Source organism: Centroberyx gerrardi, chromosome 2 (genome assembly GCF_048128805.1).
Source record: "Centroberyx gerrardi isolate f3 chromosome 2, fCenGer3.hap1.cur.20231027, whole genome shotgun sequence".
NCBI classification, from domain to species: domain Eukaryota; kingdom Metazoa; phylum Chordata; class Actinopteri; order Beryciformes; family Berycidae; genus Centroberyx; species Centroberyx gerrardi.
Window position 1 is genome coordinate 12,880,941 of NC_135998.1, and position 16,111 is coordinate 12,897,051.

Genomic DNA, 16,111 nt, shown 5'->3' on the forward strand with positions numbered 1-16,111 from the left:
AATCAATTCAAATCAAAAATCAAAAAAACGAAAAAAACGGCACTAGACAGAACAGAGCTTGTACTTGGCCTACAGCTCTGCAGAATAAGTGATCTGATAGGGCTGATGATCGTCTACAGGCCCTCATTAACACTTTGAGTTAAACAGTGATCCAAGAACAGTTTTCCTACTTGATAAATTCCAGCTGTGATCTCTCCCCTCTAAACTGTTTTAGATTAAGCATGAAGAGCAAGTCTTATTTAATTGTAATCTCTGTTTCTTTGTGGTAGGGTTTTTAGGGTTAGGGTTAGGCTTGTCTTGAGAACCAGATGGGCGGGCTTATGCACTTTTGCAACAATCTAATTTGTTTAATTGCATTAGACAAGATCAATCGATCCCAGAAAGATTGAATCCATTTCAAAAAGTAATTCGACCTCTCTGGGAAATTGGATAAAATGTGAGGACAGGATGTGAATCAGACAGAATTGTCATCAAGCCGATCAAGGAACTAAAATGCCTGTAGTCCGTCCACTTTGCCAATTATAAACTCAAAAAAGCGAAGGTTGCCCTGCGGCCACTTGAGGTTTGCAACTGCTTTCTCAATGGCTAACCAATGGCTAATGGCTAACCTAAGTTTCCTTTTAATTAGAGAGAGAGAGAGAGAGAGAGAGAGAACACATTCTCAAGACTAAATAGACTGAAAGAAAAATAGTACTGGAACTTTTGTAAAGCGGGCACCTTTTTTCATCTCTGTTTATCTCATGCTGCTGAAAATCTGGTGTGCTAGCAGATAATCACAGACACCAGTAAGTCACCACAGACACCAGTACTTACTTACTTACTTACCAGTAAGTCACAAACCCAAAGTTTATCTTGGCGCAAAACCTGCCGCAGTCTGCAGCCAACTATGACCCAGACAAACAAATATAATAAACACATAATTGAGCGACAGTAAGCCAATGCATTTCCATAAATAAATGATGAATAAACAATAAACACATTATCTAGCTGAATACATAACATTATCAATTTTAGCTTGAACTGGGATTCTAATGGCGCCAAAAGGATTTACATCCAGACGTACAGCATAAACCTCAGCATATACAGTGTCAATTTATAATCTTCTCATTTGACTGTATATGTGGACTTTTGCACGTAGCGAGGGTTAGGCCTACATGCAGGGAGTGGTGCAGTGTGACCCACCAGAGCTCAGTTTGCCAACTGTTAAGGCTGAAATTATTTTTATTTTTTATGATGAAACTATCTATATGAAAATATACATCAGAGTAAACAAACTTCTGTAAGTTGTATGAGGATATAAGGATTTTCTCTTCAGGGAAAACAACACAAAATATAGCTGCTAGCAGCAATGAACAGGTTTTACACTGAATTCCCTGATTGCCCCGCAAGGCATTGTGGGTATAAAGTCTTTGTTATTATCATAACAGATGTTCAAATCTCAACATAAAATGATGTTTCTGACCAACCTGTAGAATTGATTGTCATGATAAAACGGTGAGTTGAACTTTTTGTACAATTTTTTGAAAAATTGATAGGTTAATAACTTCTGGACCGATCCCTTAGCTTTTCGCAAGTGAAGGCACATCTAATTAATATACCTGCCAAATTCTGTGTCGTTCTGACCTGCGATTCATGAGAAGAAGGTTTTTAAAGGTTTCCCAAGATATCCAAAATGACGGCCAAAAATGTATGGTCGACATTATGGGTCCTAGAGGCAAAAATGTTCAGCATGTCCAGATACATGTCTGCACCAACTTTCACATTTCTACATTTCTACAAGGGCCAATCTCCATTCTTTGTGTCCAAGTCACCAGGACTACCTGCCAAATTAGAAAAAAAAAAGTTACCAACCAGTGCCTGCATTATTGGACTGAATACAGAATAATACTAATACTAATATCACTACTACTAATAATATGTCTAATAGGAATAATAAATACTTTTCTGAAAACTTGAAAAAAATAATAATTGTACAGTATATACCGACTGGAGGTCGTACTTTATGCATTACCCATTTACCACTAGCCTACATCACTGGTGATTACAGGAAGTCAAACCCCCCAAACACCGCCCCCCTCACACACACACACACACACGCACACACACACACACACACACACACACACACACACGCACACACACACACACACACACACAGGCGCTCGAATAGAAGCGGCGGGTATGCTGCACACCGCACTTTCCTGTAGAAGCGTCAGGGCGCGCGGAGCGAGAGCTGAACCTCTCCTCTCCTCTCCTCTCCTCTCCGGCCAAACAGAAAAGGCAATTGCACCAACTCAGAGGACGACACCCTTTTGGAGTAGTGAACAATCAGTTTTTGGAGGTCGGTGTGTTTCTGAGTGGAAGGTATCAGTCGGTTCTTTTCTTTTACTTTTTATTTTACACTGCCATCAGAGTGATGTGCTGAACACGTTGATGGGGAAACTGCCTCTTTCTTCACTTCTACATCTTCACAATGAGGTAAGCAGTAGTGAAGGTTCTCCATATTTATAGTACAATTTATGTTATTCAATTAGTAAATATTATTAATTGATACTGACTTTGCAAACTCCCGTCACCTGCAGGTGTTGTTCCACACTGGCTGAACTACTATGCTGTTATTTTGTGTTGTAAACTGAACAAACACTAAGCTAACTATGTTTAGACTGATCACTCTTCAACTAATGATGGATTGTGCCTTTGATTGTGATTTTTTTTTAGCTACAATTTAGTCTTAAGTTTGTCAGGATAAGTTTTACAGGATTTTATCGCAGACAATTGATGAATGAGATGGATGAGAACGATACATTTTGACAATTTTATCATTTTAACAGTGGTAGAAAGTTTGGAATAGTTGTTAGACAAAGGCCTACTGCACAAGTAGCTGGAAATATAGTATGTGCTTCTGTCATTGGCAACTAGGCTGATAAGTGGAAATACATTGTATCCATTTGTGGAAAACAAAAAGAAAGAAGAAAAAGCCGTTTAAGAGCTGTTTGAGGGGGCGATGAGAGAGAGGGTGCCATCCTCCCTCTTAGCACAAATTATTACTCATCCCTCTTGTTAACTGTCGATTCTAGTGGAAATACAGGTATGAGGGGGGAAAGAACCGTTTCCCTTGCCTGTACCAAACCCTCCTAAAATCAAACTCATCCACTTGCCATGACACCATTTCATGGCCGCTTGTTGGGGATCAGAGCTAAAGCCTTTTTCCACCACTGCCCATCTATTGCATCAAACACATAACTTGCCCAGGCATAGTTGGCTTGAATACTTGGTAGCTTGGCTTGAACACTGCTTACGTCTTCTATTCCTATCTGTGCCTGCTGTTCAGAGTTTAGTTTGTGATGTCAATCCATAATACCTCCTCCAGCAGTTATACACACAGTGCAATGGCCAACAGTAATATAACTGTTGTTGTTTTTCACTGTACTCGTTGGATGCAATAGATTCCCTCCAAAGGATGTGCATTAGCTTATCACTTCCTCCAAGGCTTCTGTTCACACACACACACACACACACACACACACACACACACACACACACACACACACACACACTATTGTTAGTGTAACCTTGTAACTATCTCCAAAATGTCAACTTTTCAGGAACTTTTCAGAAAAACAGCCTTGCTTTTAGCTTGACCACCATGCATTTTTGAGTTTATCCAACAGTTTTGGAACGGCTTTGATAAACCAAAGGGTCGTGCAATTTTCTCATACTACAGAGGACTATGTAATCCTTCAGTCCAAGTTAAAACATGAAATTGGAATTGGAGCTACGAGGTTTTCACCCGACAGTGACGTTATGCTGTGGATCCCTCACATACATGCTAGCATAAAGCCTACAGTAAATTACACACAACCCAAATACATACAGTTAACTGGAAATACCTATTTAAGTGTGCAAGTTCCTGCACCATCATGACACATTAAGGATCCACATGAAAAGCAGCCAAACATGTTTCTCCCAGGCTCTGAAATCCCCTTGGGTTGGGTGAGGCCAGCAGTGGAAGAGCAATAGGTGGAAAATAGGACCTTGGTCAGATGTATCGCCTATCAGCATCACTGCTAGTAGATCTACAGGGTTATATGAGGCCAACAGAGGCAGTTTAGAGGAGGAAAAGTATCCAGATGCTTCTAGGGAAATGTGGACAGTCTGGGGTCAGTCTGCATAGGAGGAAGGGAATGTCTTATCACAGCGGTTCTGTTGGATGTTCTTTTATGTTTTTTAAATTGTGTGGCTTTGACTCTTCATAATTTGAACTGTGTGATTGAAGCTGTTGTTTTGGACACTGTATGCAACACGCATATTCAAGCAAATGGACACTAACATGCGGTTATATTCAGGCTTTCTTCCTATACGTCGGCTATCAGAAGCACTGCTAGGAGTTCTGTAAGGTTACATGAGGCCAGCCAGAGGTGGATGCAGTTTATTTGTAAAGCGCTTGTATCTGTGTAGCAAAATAGCGACGCCTGATAATAATAAAAGTCTGCACTCCCATGGACTGTAAGGATTTTCTGGGTGCCACTTATAGGGGAAATAAAGAGGCGTGGCATCTCCTGTTTAAAAGGGAATTCCCCTTTTTAAATAAAGATTTTCACAGAATGGTGAAGGGAAATTACAGTTTAACACCCCCCCCACGCCCCCCCCCCCCTAAACATCTCCTTTATTAAATTTGGAACTTCCCTTTGGTCATGCTTTATTTTGATAGTCCAATTCTGATACTCAAACAGATACAGTAGTCAGGGTTAGGGTTAAGCTAGGGTTGGGACCAGGTTTGAATTTGAACTTAATTCAGTTGAAACAGTTTATTTCATAATAGAAGGCAAATCTCTCTTCATAGCTGGATTGGAGGGTGAGAACCTGACGTGCTTCAAGTTACAGCTGACATCCACAGCAAACTTTTTAGAAATTTTTAGAGCCCTTATTTGCATATTCCAGTGAGATAAATGTACTTATGGAGCTACAGAGAACTTCTGGCTCCAAAGATAACACATATAGACCCCTGGTTGGTACATATGAAGATGGAAACTGGTCAATGTGCGCTGTCATTCTGCATCAAAAAGTTTATGCCTCAACAGCCTCTATAGATATATCAGTGTCAAATTGATGTAAAGAAATATTTTTAACATGATTGGGATAAATATAAAATAGTGTGGTTGAATGAACATTGGTCTGGGAATGCCTGTATGTTAAAGCAAACCATTGATTTTTGGTATGAAAACTGTTCAACTGGTCCCAGAAAAACAAAAAAACTCTGGTCCCAGCATTGTTCCGACAGCAGCCAAATTTCCCCATCGTTGTGCAGGAAACAGTTGTTTGTCTTGCCGTCAGTCTTGTCAAATCTTATCTTGTCACATCTTACTCACTGTGTCGACCTTGGCAGGAACTAGGTCATATTTACAGATCCCTTTCATTCGAATTGATAACTTATCACCTTCAGCATATGTCTGCGCTGTGGGCTCATGCGCCCCTGATGCGCTCTGTCCCTCCCTGGATTCCAGCGCTAGGGTCCACCCTGGGATAGCTGTATGTGTGTGTGTGTGTGTGTGTGTGTGTGTATGTGTGTGCATGTAGGTGTTCATGTGTGTGTAGGATAAAGACAGAAGTTTCCATTCACATGTGATAACTATAAAGATAACTAGAACTATAAAACAAACTATAAAATGATATAAATAGTTCTAAGCAAATAGAGTGTCTGTGTTCCCATTAAAAAAGTAACTATAAAAACATCCAACAACTTTGACTCCATTTTTGATTCAATCTCAGAGCGATTTTTGGATGCAGAGACAATGTTAAAACATTTTCAACCGATCAAATTAAAGTTGTAAGAAAGAAGAAGGGGGCAGAGAATTTGTTAGCTCACTGCAGTCATGCTTTGTTTGCAGAGGAACTGATCACAGATATTGTTGTAGTGCGAACACTTGATCAACAGTGCATTGTTATAGTTTATAGTTGTAGCTCTAGATGTGAATTGGCATGTAGTCATCGGCCTGCCAAGATGGATTCCTGGGCATCCCCGTAGGAATGAGCAATCATATCAAATTATATTATAGCCAAGAAGGCTCCCCAGGACTGAGTGCAAAAACATACTGTAGCCAATGTACATAGATGGCTTTTGGCACTGTCTGCTTGGAATACATTTATAATCAATGTATTGAATCATTATTACCCCTCTCTAGACCAAATATTTGGTCAGAATTATGAACCGCTCAGTCTGATATTTACCAACACTCAGGATGAGATGTGTATGATAACTGTCTCTTGTGCCTTAATCCAGGGTGAGCATTCATACAGAAGCCCAGTTCAGAATGATGTACTAACACACAGAGGACAATAAGCTAGATCTACAGGACCATCAGACAGGCAGCACCATTCACAAACCACCTAATCTAAATGTTACAACGTTAAGGTGTTCATTAAGAATTGTTCTTTATTATTAAGGTTTAGTGTTAAAAGCAAACTTGAAAATATATATATATAATAAAAAAAAAAAATCACACTAAATCTTATTTTTCTGCTGATCTTGTCTGTGCATTAATGGTGGAAATAATGCTGATGCCCAATGTGAGTCAACGATACCTGCTCACCAATATATTGGTAAGGCCCTGGTTATTATTATCTGACATGATCTGGAAACCTGCCTCCCTTTCCCACTCCCCTGGGCTGGAGTAACCCAGTAAACTGAATAACTTGGCCTACATTTCAGACTCTCCTTCTTTGTGAAGGTTATCTGAGGTTGCTGCGGCGATTGCAACAATATACTCTAATCTGCTTACAATATGGAGGAATTTAGCCATTAGAAATGCCCTGGAAAAACATAAATAAGACTGCGCTTAGCAAAAAAAACACAAACACGCCAAAGTTAATGTAGTAATGTCTTCCAGTAATAGCACAATGGCTTTGGAATTTATTGCTGCTTTATTTTGTGTGATTATCAGTGATTTGGCAGGAAAGCATGATAGTGGCAGGGATGATTAGTGTGGAGGAGTTTTTGGGAAACTTTTCCTGAAATAAAAGGTGTATTGTTGAACTGTCTACTTTGGCCCTGTATGGAAAACAAACTGTCCTCCTGTCTTCCAGAGATAGATTGCCTTTCTGACCTGTGTGTGTGTGTGTGTGTGTGTGTGTGTGTGTGTGTGTGTGTGTGTGTGTGTGTGTGTGCGTGCGCGCACGTATCTGTGTGGTAACCTGCAGCCTGTTTGTACAGGCTATACCAGTGAGATTGTGTTCTCTCTCTCTCTCTCTCTCTCTCTCTCTCTCTCTCCAGGCCACTGCTCTTCATCTGACAGCTGGTGGGCAACACTCCCAGACCCTCCCAATGTTCAGCTCCTGGCTGTGACAGGGTTTACTCGGGTGAACAACAGAAAGAGAGGGACACCGAAAGAGACAAAGACAGATGCAGAGAAAGAGAGGAAGAGACAGAGTGAGATAGTGCGTCTGACAGCAAAACTTCTGAGTAAAGTGCCACTTCCCCTTGCAGTGGCAGTGATGTGTGTGGTGAGAACTTCCTGCTCCCGCCGTCCTCCTGTGACACAATCACTCTGCCTTGCGGTTGTACCGTGCTGTTTGGCAAGCAGGTATTTATCTGAAAACATGTAGAGCGACTTACAGTGTATGGGATGAAAGCACAAGGAAAAGAGGAAAGAGAGAAAAATAACCATGCTGATGGATGCTCAGCTGGTCTACATTGGCCTGGAGCTGGTGATCGCCTGCCTGGCCGTGGCTGGGAACATCCTGGTCTGCTGGGCCGTCTGCCTCAACTCCAACCTGCAGACCATCACCAACTTCTTTGTGGTGTCGCTGGCGGTGGCCGACATCGCTGTGGGGCTGCTGGCCATCCCCTTCGCCATCATCATTAGGTATCATTTCCATTGTTGATAGCGTTATTTTACTTGAGGAATTGTTAATCCTTTTTTTTTTTTTTATTTCAGCCTCAATTTTGACAAATTTAGCATCATCGTGGCACCAAGTACCAACATACTAAAACTCTTGTGTGGACTCACCAGACCAACTGGACCCAAAATTGGTCAGAATTTTGGGCCCAGTTGGTCTGGTGGGTCCACACAAAAGTGAAATCTAGCAAAGCAATGTTTCTTAAATTATGGGTCCTGATCCATAATTTAAGAGACACTGCTTTGCTAGATTTCAGTATAACAATGTAGCAATTTTTGAAATGTCTGAAATGACAACAGCCTTGTGTGAACCTGTGATATTTCCTGCACATCAACAATGTTTACATCAGCACTGGGTTCTGCGCCAACTTCCACGGCTGCCTGTTCATCGCCTGCTTCGTGCTGGTGCTCACCCAGAGCTCCATCTTCAGCCTGCTGGCTATCGCTGTGGACCGCCACATCGCCATCAAGAGCCCGCTCAGGTGAGAGGAACGAAATCACATCAGCTTTAATGATAATTCAGACAGAGACAGCAGAGGTGGGGACTCGAGTCACATCACTTGGACTCGAGTCACAATTTTAATTGCTTTCAGACTTGACTTGATGCATGAAGAGAATACTTGAGACTTGATTTGACTTGGGTTCTGGAGACTTTGATGACTTGAAAAGGTTTCTAAAGTCTTGACAAAAGTCTTGTGTTTGTGTAAATGACTTAGATTGAAAGTTATGAGATTTGTTCCAACTGAATTTAAATTCTGTTTTCTGAATTTGTATGGAATGATTGAACTTATTGAAGATAAAAGTGATTATAGAAGTCAAACTCATGACGCATTTACCAAGTTTTTATACTATTAAAACAATATTGCATTGAAAAATATATAATAGAATAATAGAATACTAGATATTACATTGATACTGGACTCTTCATTTATTCTGACTTGACTTGGTGTTCTACGTTTAGGCTTGGGACTTGACTTGAGACTTGTGCCTCAAGATGTGAGACTGACTTGGGACTCGAGCAAAGTTGACTTGGTCACACCTCTGAGAGAAAGCTTATCATGATCTCCGTTCACCCAGATTCAATTCATTACAACTTAACAGTTAGCGTCTTTATAAAAGAAAGGCGTTTGCCAGGTTGCCCAAATCTTTTGGGGACCGGATGAATGAGAAATTATTTACAAAACATAACTGATGGCTCAAAGAATCCTTCCTGTTTTGGTGTAGCTGGTTTTATATAGAAGGCCCACCTGGGTACCGTTCCAGCGTGACGCTTGGTTCACACACACACCACCCAAGGCAGAGGAGTGTGAGGGGACCGTTAGATCTAAGAGGCGTCCACAGCCCAATGCACCGGTGTAGCAAAACACATTGAATTATAGCGGGGTCTTATTCAATCAAGGCTAATCTGGCTGACTGTGGGGCAGACAGAGATAGATGTCTCCACAGGCTTTATTGGGTTAGTGTTCGTGTGCTGTTGGCAGGATTAAACCTGCTGAAGGCTTTGATCATTATCATCCCCGTAAATCAACACCAGCGGAGAGACAAGAGTAGCACACACAGTCATGGAGGCAGCAGGCACACACACACACACACACATGCATAAGCACATGTAAGCACACCTGCATGTACATATGCGCACACACACACACACAATCAGCAAACGGCTCTCTATCTCTGTGTTTCCACCCCCCACCACCAAACACACACACACACACACACACACACACACACACACACACACACACACACACATATAGTATATTTATAACCATTCATTTCCCTAGGGGACATAACTACAAACCAGTTAATTTCCCTCTCATTGAACGGGCAGCAGAATATGATGGGAAAGTAGAGATCGCTGCGATAACACCTATGTGTCTGTAACAAAAGAATTTGTCAAACAAATTTAAAATGTATTGTCAGTTGTAAGAAAGAATTATTCATCATTTCCTGCCTTTTATCATAGCGTATTCAATTAAGGTTATTCTGTACAAGGGGGGTGGTCATACAAAACTAAATTTTCATTATTTTACATTATCCCTTCACTCCATCACAACCATCTGACAGATGTCTGTTTACGTGAAAGTCACATTACATCATATACTTTAGATTGCACACTGTACTAAAACATATTGATTTGCCAATCATATGGAGATGGTGTATTTCCTGCAAATGGTTCCCCCTTCTCATCACAACATTTTAAAGTTCCTTGTTTCTGCAACAGGCATTTGGACACATGTACTGTTGGCTCATACAGTCTGTGTGTGGGTAACCAAAGCCACTGTTTAATCACGTAGTCACAACTGCAGTCCGTCATGAGAGGATATTTCTTCTAGTAAGCCACAGCAGGTGATGCATTTGCATAAGCAGTTGCATAAGGGGTTGGTTTGTCTGTGTGTGTGCGTGTGCGTGTGCATGTGCGTGTGTGTGTGTGTGCATGTGAATCTCATTGGTGCCACAACCCTAGCACCAAAGACCAAAGGACTAATCATTCATTCAGAGTTCCAAGAGGCTTAATATACTTGCTGCCACCCTGAAAGACCTCAGTCACATGGGATGAAGGCCATGCAACACAGGCAACATGTTTAGTTGATATAGATGAGGTAATTTTACCAACAATTACAGTACATTTTCATGATAGTTTTTTTCCCTATATCCAAATTTGCACATTTCCCATCCCTGCCCAGGGCAATGTCGTACATTTATGCTGCCTACAAAAGTTTTCTAGGTGTAATTTCACGATCTTAGAAAACACTTTTGAAGATATGTTGATAACGTAGGGAATGAGGGAGACTGTTGATTTTTCGTTGGCAGTGTAAATGTGAATGAACCCGCATTTATCCTTGACAGACCTGGGCTAAACGTCAAATCCAAGAATGCTACGTTGATACTTGTGTCCTTGTGGCAGTTTTGTAGTCGAGTCATCAAACCAACACCGAGTCCTCAGTATTTGAATCCGAGTCCAAGTGCGAGTCACCAAGGTCATGTCTGAGTCGAGTCTCAAGACCTCAGCACTCGAGTCCGAGTCACCAGTGTGTAACCCATGTTAGAACAAATTTAAAAGAAGACATATAAATATACTGTACATCTGCCACATTAAACACTATTCGTTAGAATGGTAACTTTAAGTTTTAGATTTCAGTCATTTCGTTTGTTTTTGGATTTGTATTTTGAAATAGACCAAAAATAAAGGAGCAAATTTGAAAATTTTAACATAAAGCTATTGTATTTTAACAGTGTGTGAACAGTTTTAACATCATCCTATCAGCGGTTGTGTTGTAAGATACATTTTCATAGCCTGTGTCTACATGTAGGCCTAAATTTAGAGTAACACTGAAAAGATGTCCTCACTGAGCAAGTCCCAGTCCAAGTCTGAGTCATCAAAATTGGTCCTGAGTCCGAGTTCAGGACTCACGTACTACAACATTGCTGGTGTCTTTGTCCTGGTCTTCAGTTAGTTAATTCACTCCACATCATGTCCTTTAGAGTTTACCCCGTCTTTCACTAAAACTGCGTTTGATGATTTCAGCCCTCATCATTTCACCCATGTTAATACATAATTTGCCACAACATGAACATTACACGGCAATTTTAATAACACTGCATTGCTCAGGTCTTAAACGACTATCAGTATCCCAGTAGATAAGATATTGTTCAGACTTTAGAGGCAATATCAGAACTTATTAATACTTATACTTATAAATATTAATATAGGTAGGGAGTATCTTTTATAGCAGATTTATGCGCACTCACACACCACTCAAAGTCACCCAAAGACACACATATCATGATCTTATACTGTATCTGCTCCTCCACCTGCTAACATGTTTTATGCAGTCTGATATGTCAGATAATGGGGTCATTTCCTTAGAGGAGAGGAGGAGGAACATAGAGATGCTGTACATATTCTGGATCAAGCCGTCTGATGCCTGTGCATTCTTCCACTTTTCTTGTGAATTGGCAGCATGAGTTTATTTGTCAAGGCCTTTTGTTCGTTTGTTAACAGAACTATTTTTTCTTTAAATATTCCAAGCACTTGATGTGTGTTTTGCACCACCTCAGACGGTGTAACGTCACAGTGAGATTAGACAAATCAAGCGCCCCTAATGTCTTTTTGTGTTCTGCTCAACCCTCCAGGTACAACAGCCTGGTGACAGGGCAGAGGGCAAAGGGCATCATTGCTTTGTGCTGGGTCCTCTCAGTGGGCATCGGCCTGACACCGATGCTGGGCTGGAACACAGGTGGGAGGTTTATTTTAGACTGTTTAAAAGAAGATGGGAGAAATGTCTGTCTATCTATACATCTATCTATCAATCTATCGATATATAGGCCCGTTTAAGATAAACATTGCAGCACTAACAATTTCTTTCTCCCCTCGCATCCAATATGCTCTTACTGCTAAGATGTTTTTTTGAGGGGGAAACTGAGCCTAACTTTAGATTTGCAATACCTGACTTTTTGACGTTTTGAATAGATTAGACTGAAAATTAATTACCCCTGGCTCTGTTCTACAGGTGTGAAAACCAAGATCAACAGCAGCTGTCCTGAAGGCATGACAGAATGCCTGTTTGAAGGGGTGGTTACCCTCGACTACATGGTCTATTTCAATTTCTTTGGCTGTGTGCTGGTGCCCCTGCTGGTCATGCTGGCCATCTACGCCCACATCTTCATGGCCGCACGGCGCCAGCTCCGACTGATGGAGCTCAAACTTGCACATGTGCATGCCCAAATGCCTGCTCACGGAGCGGGCACGTCGTCCTCCAGCTCATCTCGTTCGACGCTGCAGAAGGAGGTGCATGCTGCCAAATCATTGGCTATCATTGTGGGTCTGTTTGCCATCTGCTGGCTCCCCCTGCATGTCATCAACTGTTTCAACCTGCTGTGTCCCGACTGCGGGCGGCCGCATATCTGGGTAATGAATATTGCCATCATCCTCTCCCATGCCAACTCTGTTGTTAATCCCTTCATCTATGCCTACCGCATTCGGGAGTTCAGACTCACCTTCCGCAGGATCCTGCATCAATACATCCTGTGGCAGAGGGACCGACACGGGATTGGAGTCGGGAGCGGGAGCGGCAGCCGTGTTCGGAGCAGCAGCATTATGCGGACCTCCTCCCGAAGCAGTATGGTGGAGGCTTCATCATGCGGCACAATGGTGAACAGCTATGCTCTGGACTCCGACCGCAGTCCACCTAAAGTTACTCATGAAGCCTCCAGCCATTGGACAGCAAGGTTAGACGCTGCGCCAATTAGCTATATAACCAATGGACACCACAGAGGGGACAGCGCCATGCAACAGCAGCCGTGCATCATGGGATTTGCTGCACAGGATGGAGTGGAGTCAGTCACATATCTGGGGGGAACAACTGGAGTTTTGGAGGTAAAAGACTGTGGAAGCAGCAGTATTTCTTTTGTGAATGTTAGGCCTCTCTCCCCAAGACACACCAGTCCTAACCGCTCCATAGAGCTTACAGAAGTCTCATGACAAAGGATTGCATTTACATAATTGTTTTTTTTGCGATTGTTGGATGGACTGATATTAAACCACTCCTTTATCAGGACTAATGTTGATACTCTCATGTGCATCATGGGTTAATTTCGGACCAAAAAAAACATGTTTATCAACATATTCCTTCACATCTTTGTCTTTAGACAGTGTTTTATAACTGAATAATAAATGTTTATAGGCAGTTTTTAATGAACTGGAGAATTCTCTGTGCACTTGAGCTGTGTCCCTTTTTGGGGTATTTAACATGTATTTGGTGTTACTGTATAAAAACATTGTGCAAGCCTTTCACAGGCTTGTTATAATGACCTATGGTCAGGTAAGAATATGGAAGATTTTGTTCGGCACAATATGTATGGACTCCAAATCACCACTTTTCAGAGCTGCGTGTCAGATCATGACCAAACATAAAATAATAACCATGCAATATTTGTTGTCCACTTTAGTTTTTTTTTAACTTTTTGTTCTTAACAGACATCTCTGAGTTGGATCAGAACCATAAGCACACACCAAAACCTGTCAAAAGCATCTGGATGTTTACAATCTATCACAGAGAGACTATGAGGGCCAATTGTAGCATTTGTTGCCATACAGTAACATCTATGGAGATGTTTGTACTCTGTGTCTAATTCACTACAAGGCAAAGATCATGTCATCTATGTTGCATGTCTATAAAAAACTGCAGTTTCTTATCAGTACAACACACTTTGACAGTACTGTAAAACCCCTCACAGACAGAATCTGTATCTATTAAACTGTATCTTGCAATTTTTCACCATGGTATCAGTTTTAACAGGTTGTCAACGTTTTAACTGTTGAACTTCACTATTTGTTACGTTGCTTTGTCATGTCACATTTTCTAATGGTCATCTGTAGTGTCTTTACTAGTCAGAGAATTAAAAGTCTTAAATACTTATTAGGTTAATGTTTTTTCATGGACTGAAGTCAAGGTGTATGCATTCTCTGCAACAAAATGAAATGTTTTTATGGGCCTCAATAATGATTCTGTGCTCTTGTTTCGATGTAAACACACCTACACATACTGCTAAGGTTGAAGCACCTCTCGATTGAAGTCTATCCTGCTGAAAGCTGTAACCAGGGGACTGACTGAACCATAAAACAGTCCTGTGTCTGTATGACTGCTTGAGGGAAACCAATTACATTATTTTGAAGGGAGGCATGTACCGTACTCTGCAACATCTCTTGTTTAAAGGACTGTTAGAAAGTAATTTCTCTGATTACTGGATAGCTACAGAACAAGCGAGGTTGCTAGTTTGATCAGAGATTTGATAACTGCCAGGCAACACTTAACCCGTTGCTGTTTCAATAACAAGGGGACAAATGCGTCAAAGACCCTCATTTATATCGACTGGTTGCCAACCAGCCATAACAAAGAGCCATATCATTTTATCTATTCAAATATCACTTTGTACGCCTGTAACATGGCTTCCATACGAGTCACAGTTACACACAGACATCATGTAAAACACACACACACACACACACACACACACACACACACATCATCACACACACTACTCTCCAAGAGGTGTTTACAGAGTAGCCTGACTGCTGACGCCAGTCAATGAGCCTAATGCAATGGAAATCAAATGAAGGTTCATTTGATGATGTCTTTTATTACGCCATTATGCTTTCCCTCTCCTCATTAAAAAGCCCCTCCACTGTGGGAAAGACCTGCATTAAGCAACATTTACTTGAGTGATCGTGGAGAGATGCTCTATACTCCAAGTGCTCACAGCCTATATTGTGTGGGTATGTATCAGGCCTATGTATGTTTATTCAAAAAGGATTATATTGTTGATAATATTGTATATTGTTTATGATTATGTTTTTATGATTATGTGATTATGCTTGTAACCAGGGCACCATCGCAAATGAGACCTTGGTCTCAATGGGTTTTCCCTGTTTAAATAAAGGTAAAGATGCATAACAGCCATCAATTCCCTCTGTGATCTTGTGGGATAAAAATAGAGGAAGTATGGAGGCAATTTTGTTTTAATGCTTTGTTTTTTTTATGTTATCTTGATAAGCATGAGATGAGGGTTATAAAAACAGGTGATTCAGAAACAAAACAAAAAACAAAACCCCTGAATAAATAAGGGACTGTGGGAGATATATGACACCTGAATAATCATTCATGTGTTGTGTAATGAAAGAAAAAAAGGCTCCAGCGGGGCTCATGGTGACACGATGTCGCAGAGGAAAACAATGGCTCGTTCAAGTGGACTACTTTTATAGCAGGGAACAGCCCTAAGGTAAACTTGGCAGTGGCATGCAAATTTTGTGGATGCCCTTTTTAGACAGAACAAGCAAATTCACAATGACACAATTGCCTGGCAGCAGCAGCAACTGTGCTATTTTGTAAACAGAAGAGCCCTCAAGTAAATCTTCACTACATTATATTTCTTCTATCCCAAGTTCACATTACAATGATTATGATAAGATATGGAACAAGCACATCATCCAAATCATTTGGATGATGTGCTTGTTCCATATCTTATCATAATCATGATCCAAATGGTGCTGGGAACGATCCAGATCCCCATCAAACCAGCCACAGAAAACAAATGAAGATTCACCTCTGCTGTGTCTTTTATTTCTTACAAGACCTTTATGAAACGTCTTGATAAAGGTCTTGTACCAAAACATCGACAGGCGATATAGAAGTGAATTTTGTGTGTGAGAATCA

The 16,111-nt window shown here is 41.1% G+C and overlaps 1 protein-coding gene across 1 annotated transcript; it reads left to right on the forward strand.

The window, feature by feature from the left end:
- The first annotated feature begins 2,269 nt into the window (after window positions 1-2,269).
- On the forward strand, window positions 2,270-14,292 carry adora2ab (adenosine A2a receptor b). Its single transcript, XM_071905162.2, has 5 exons — window positions 2,270-2,478; window positions 7,271-7,862; window positions 8,246-8,377; window positions 12,033-12,136; window positions 12,410-14,292. The coding sequence occupies exons 2-5, from the start codon at window positions 7,663-7,665 to the stop codon at window positions 13,378-13,380; spliced, it is 1,407 nt and encodes a 468-aa protein (XP_071761263.2). The 5' UTR covers window positions 2,270-2,478; window positions 7,271-7,662; the 3' UTR covers window positions 13,381-14,292.
- Window positions 14,293-16,111: the final 1,819 nt, after the last annotated feature.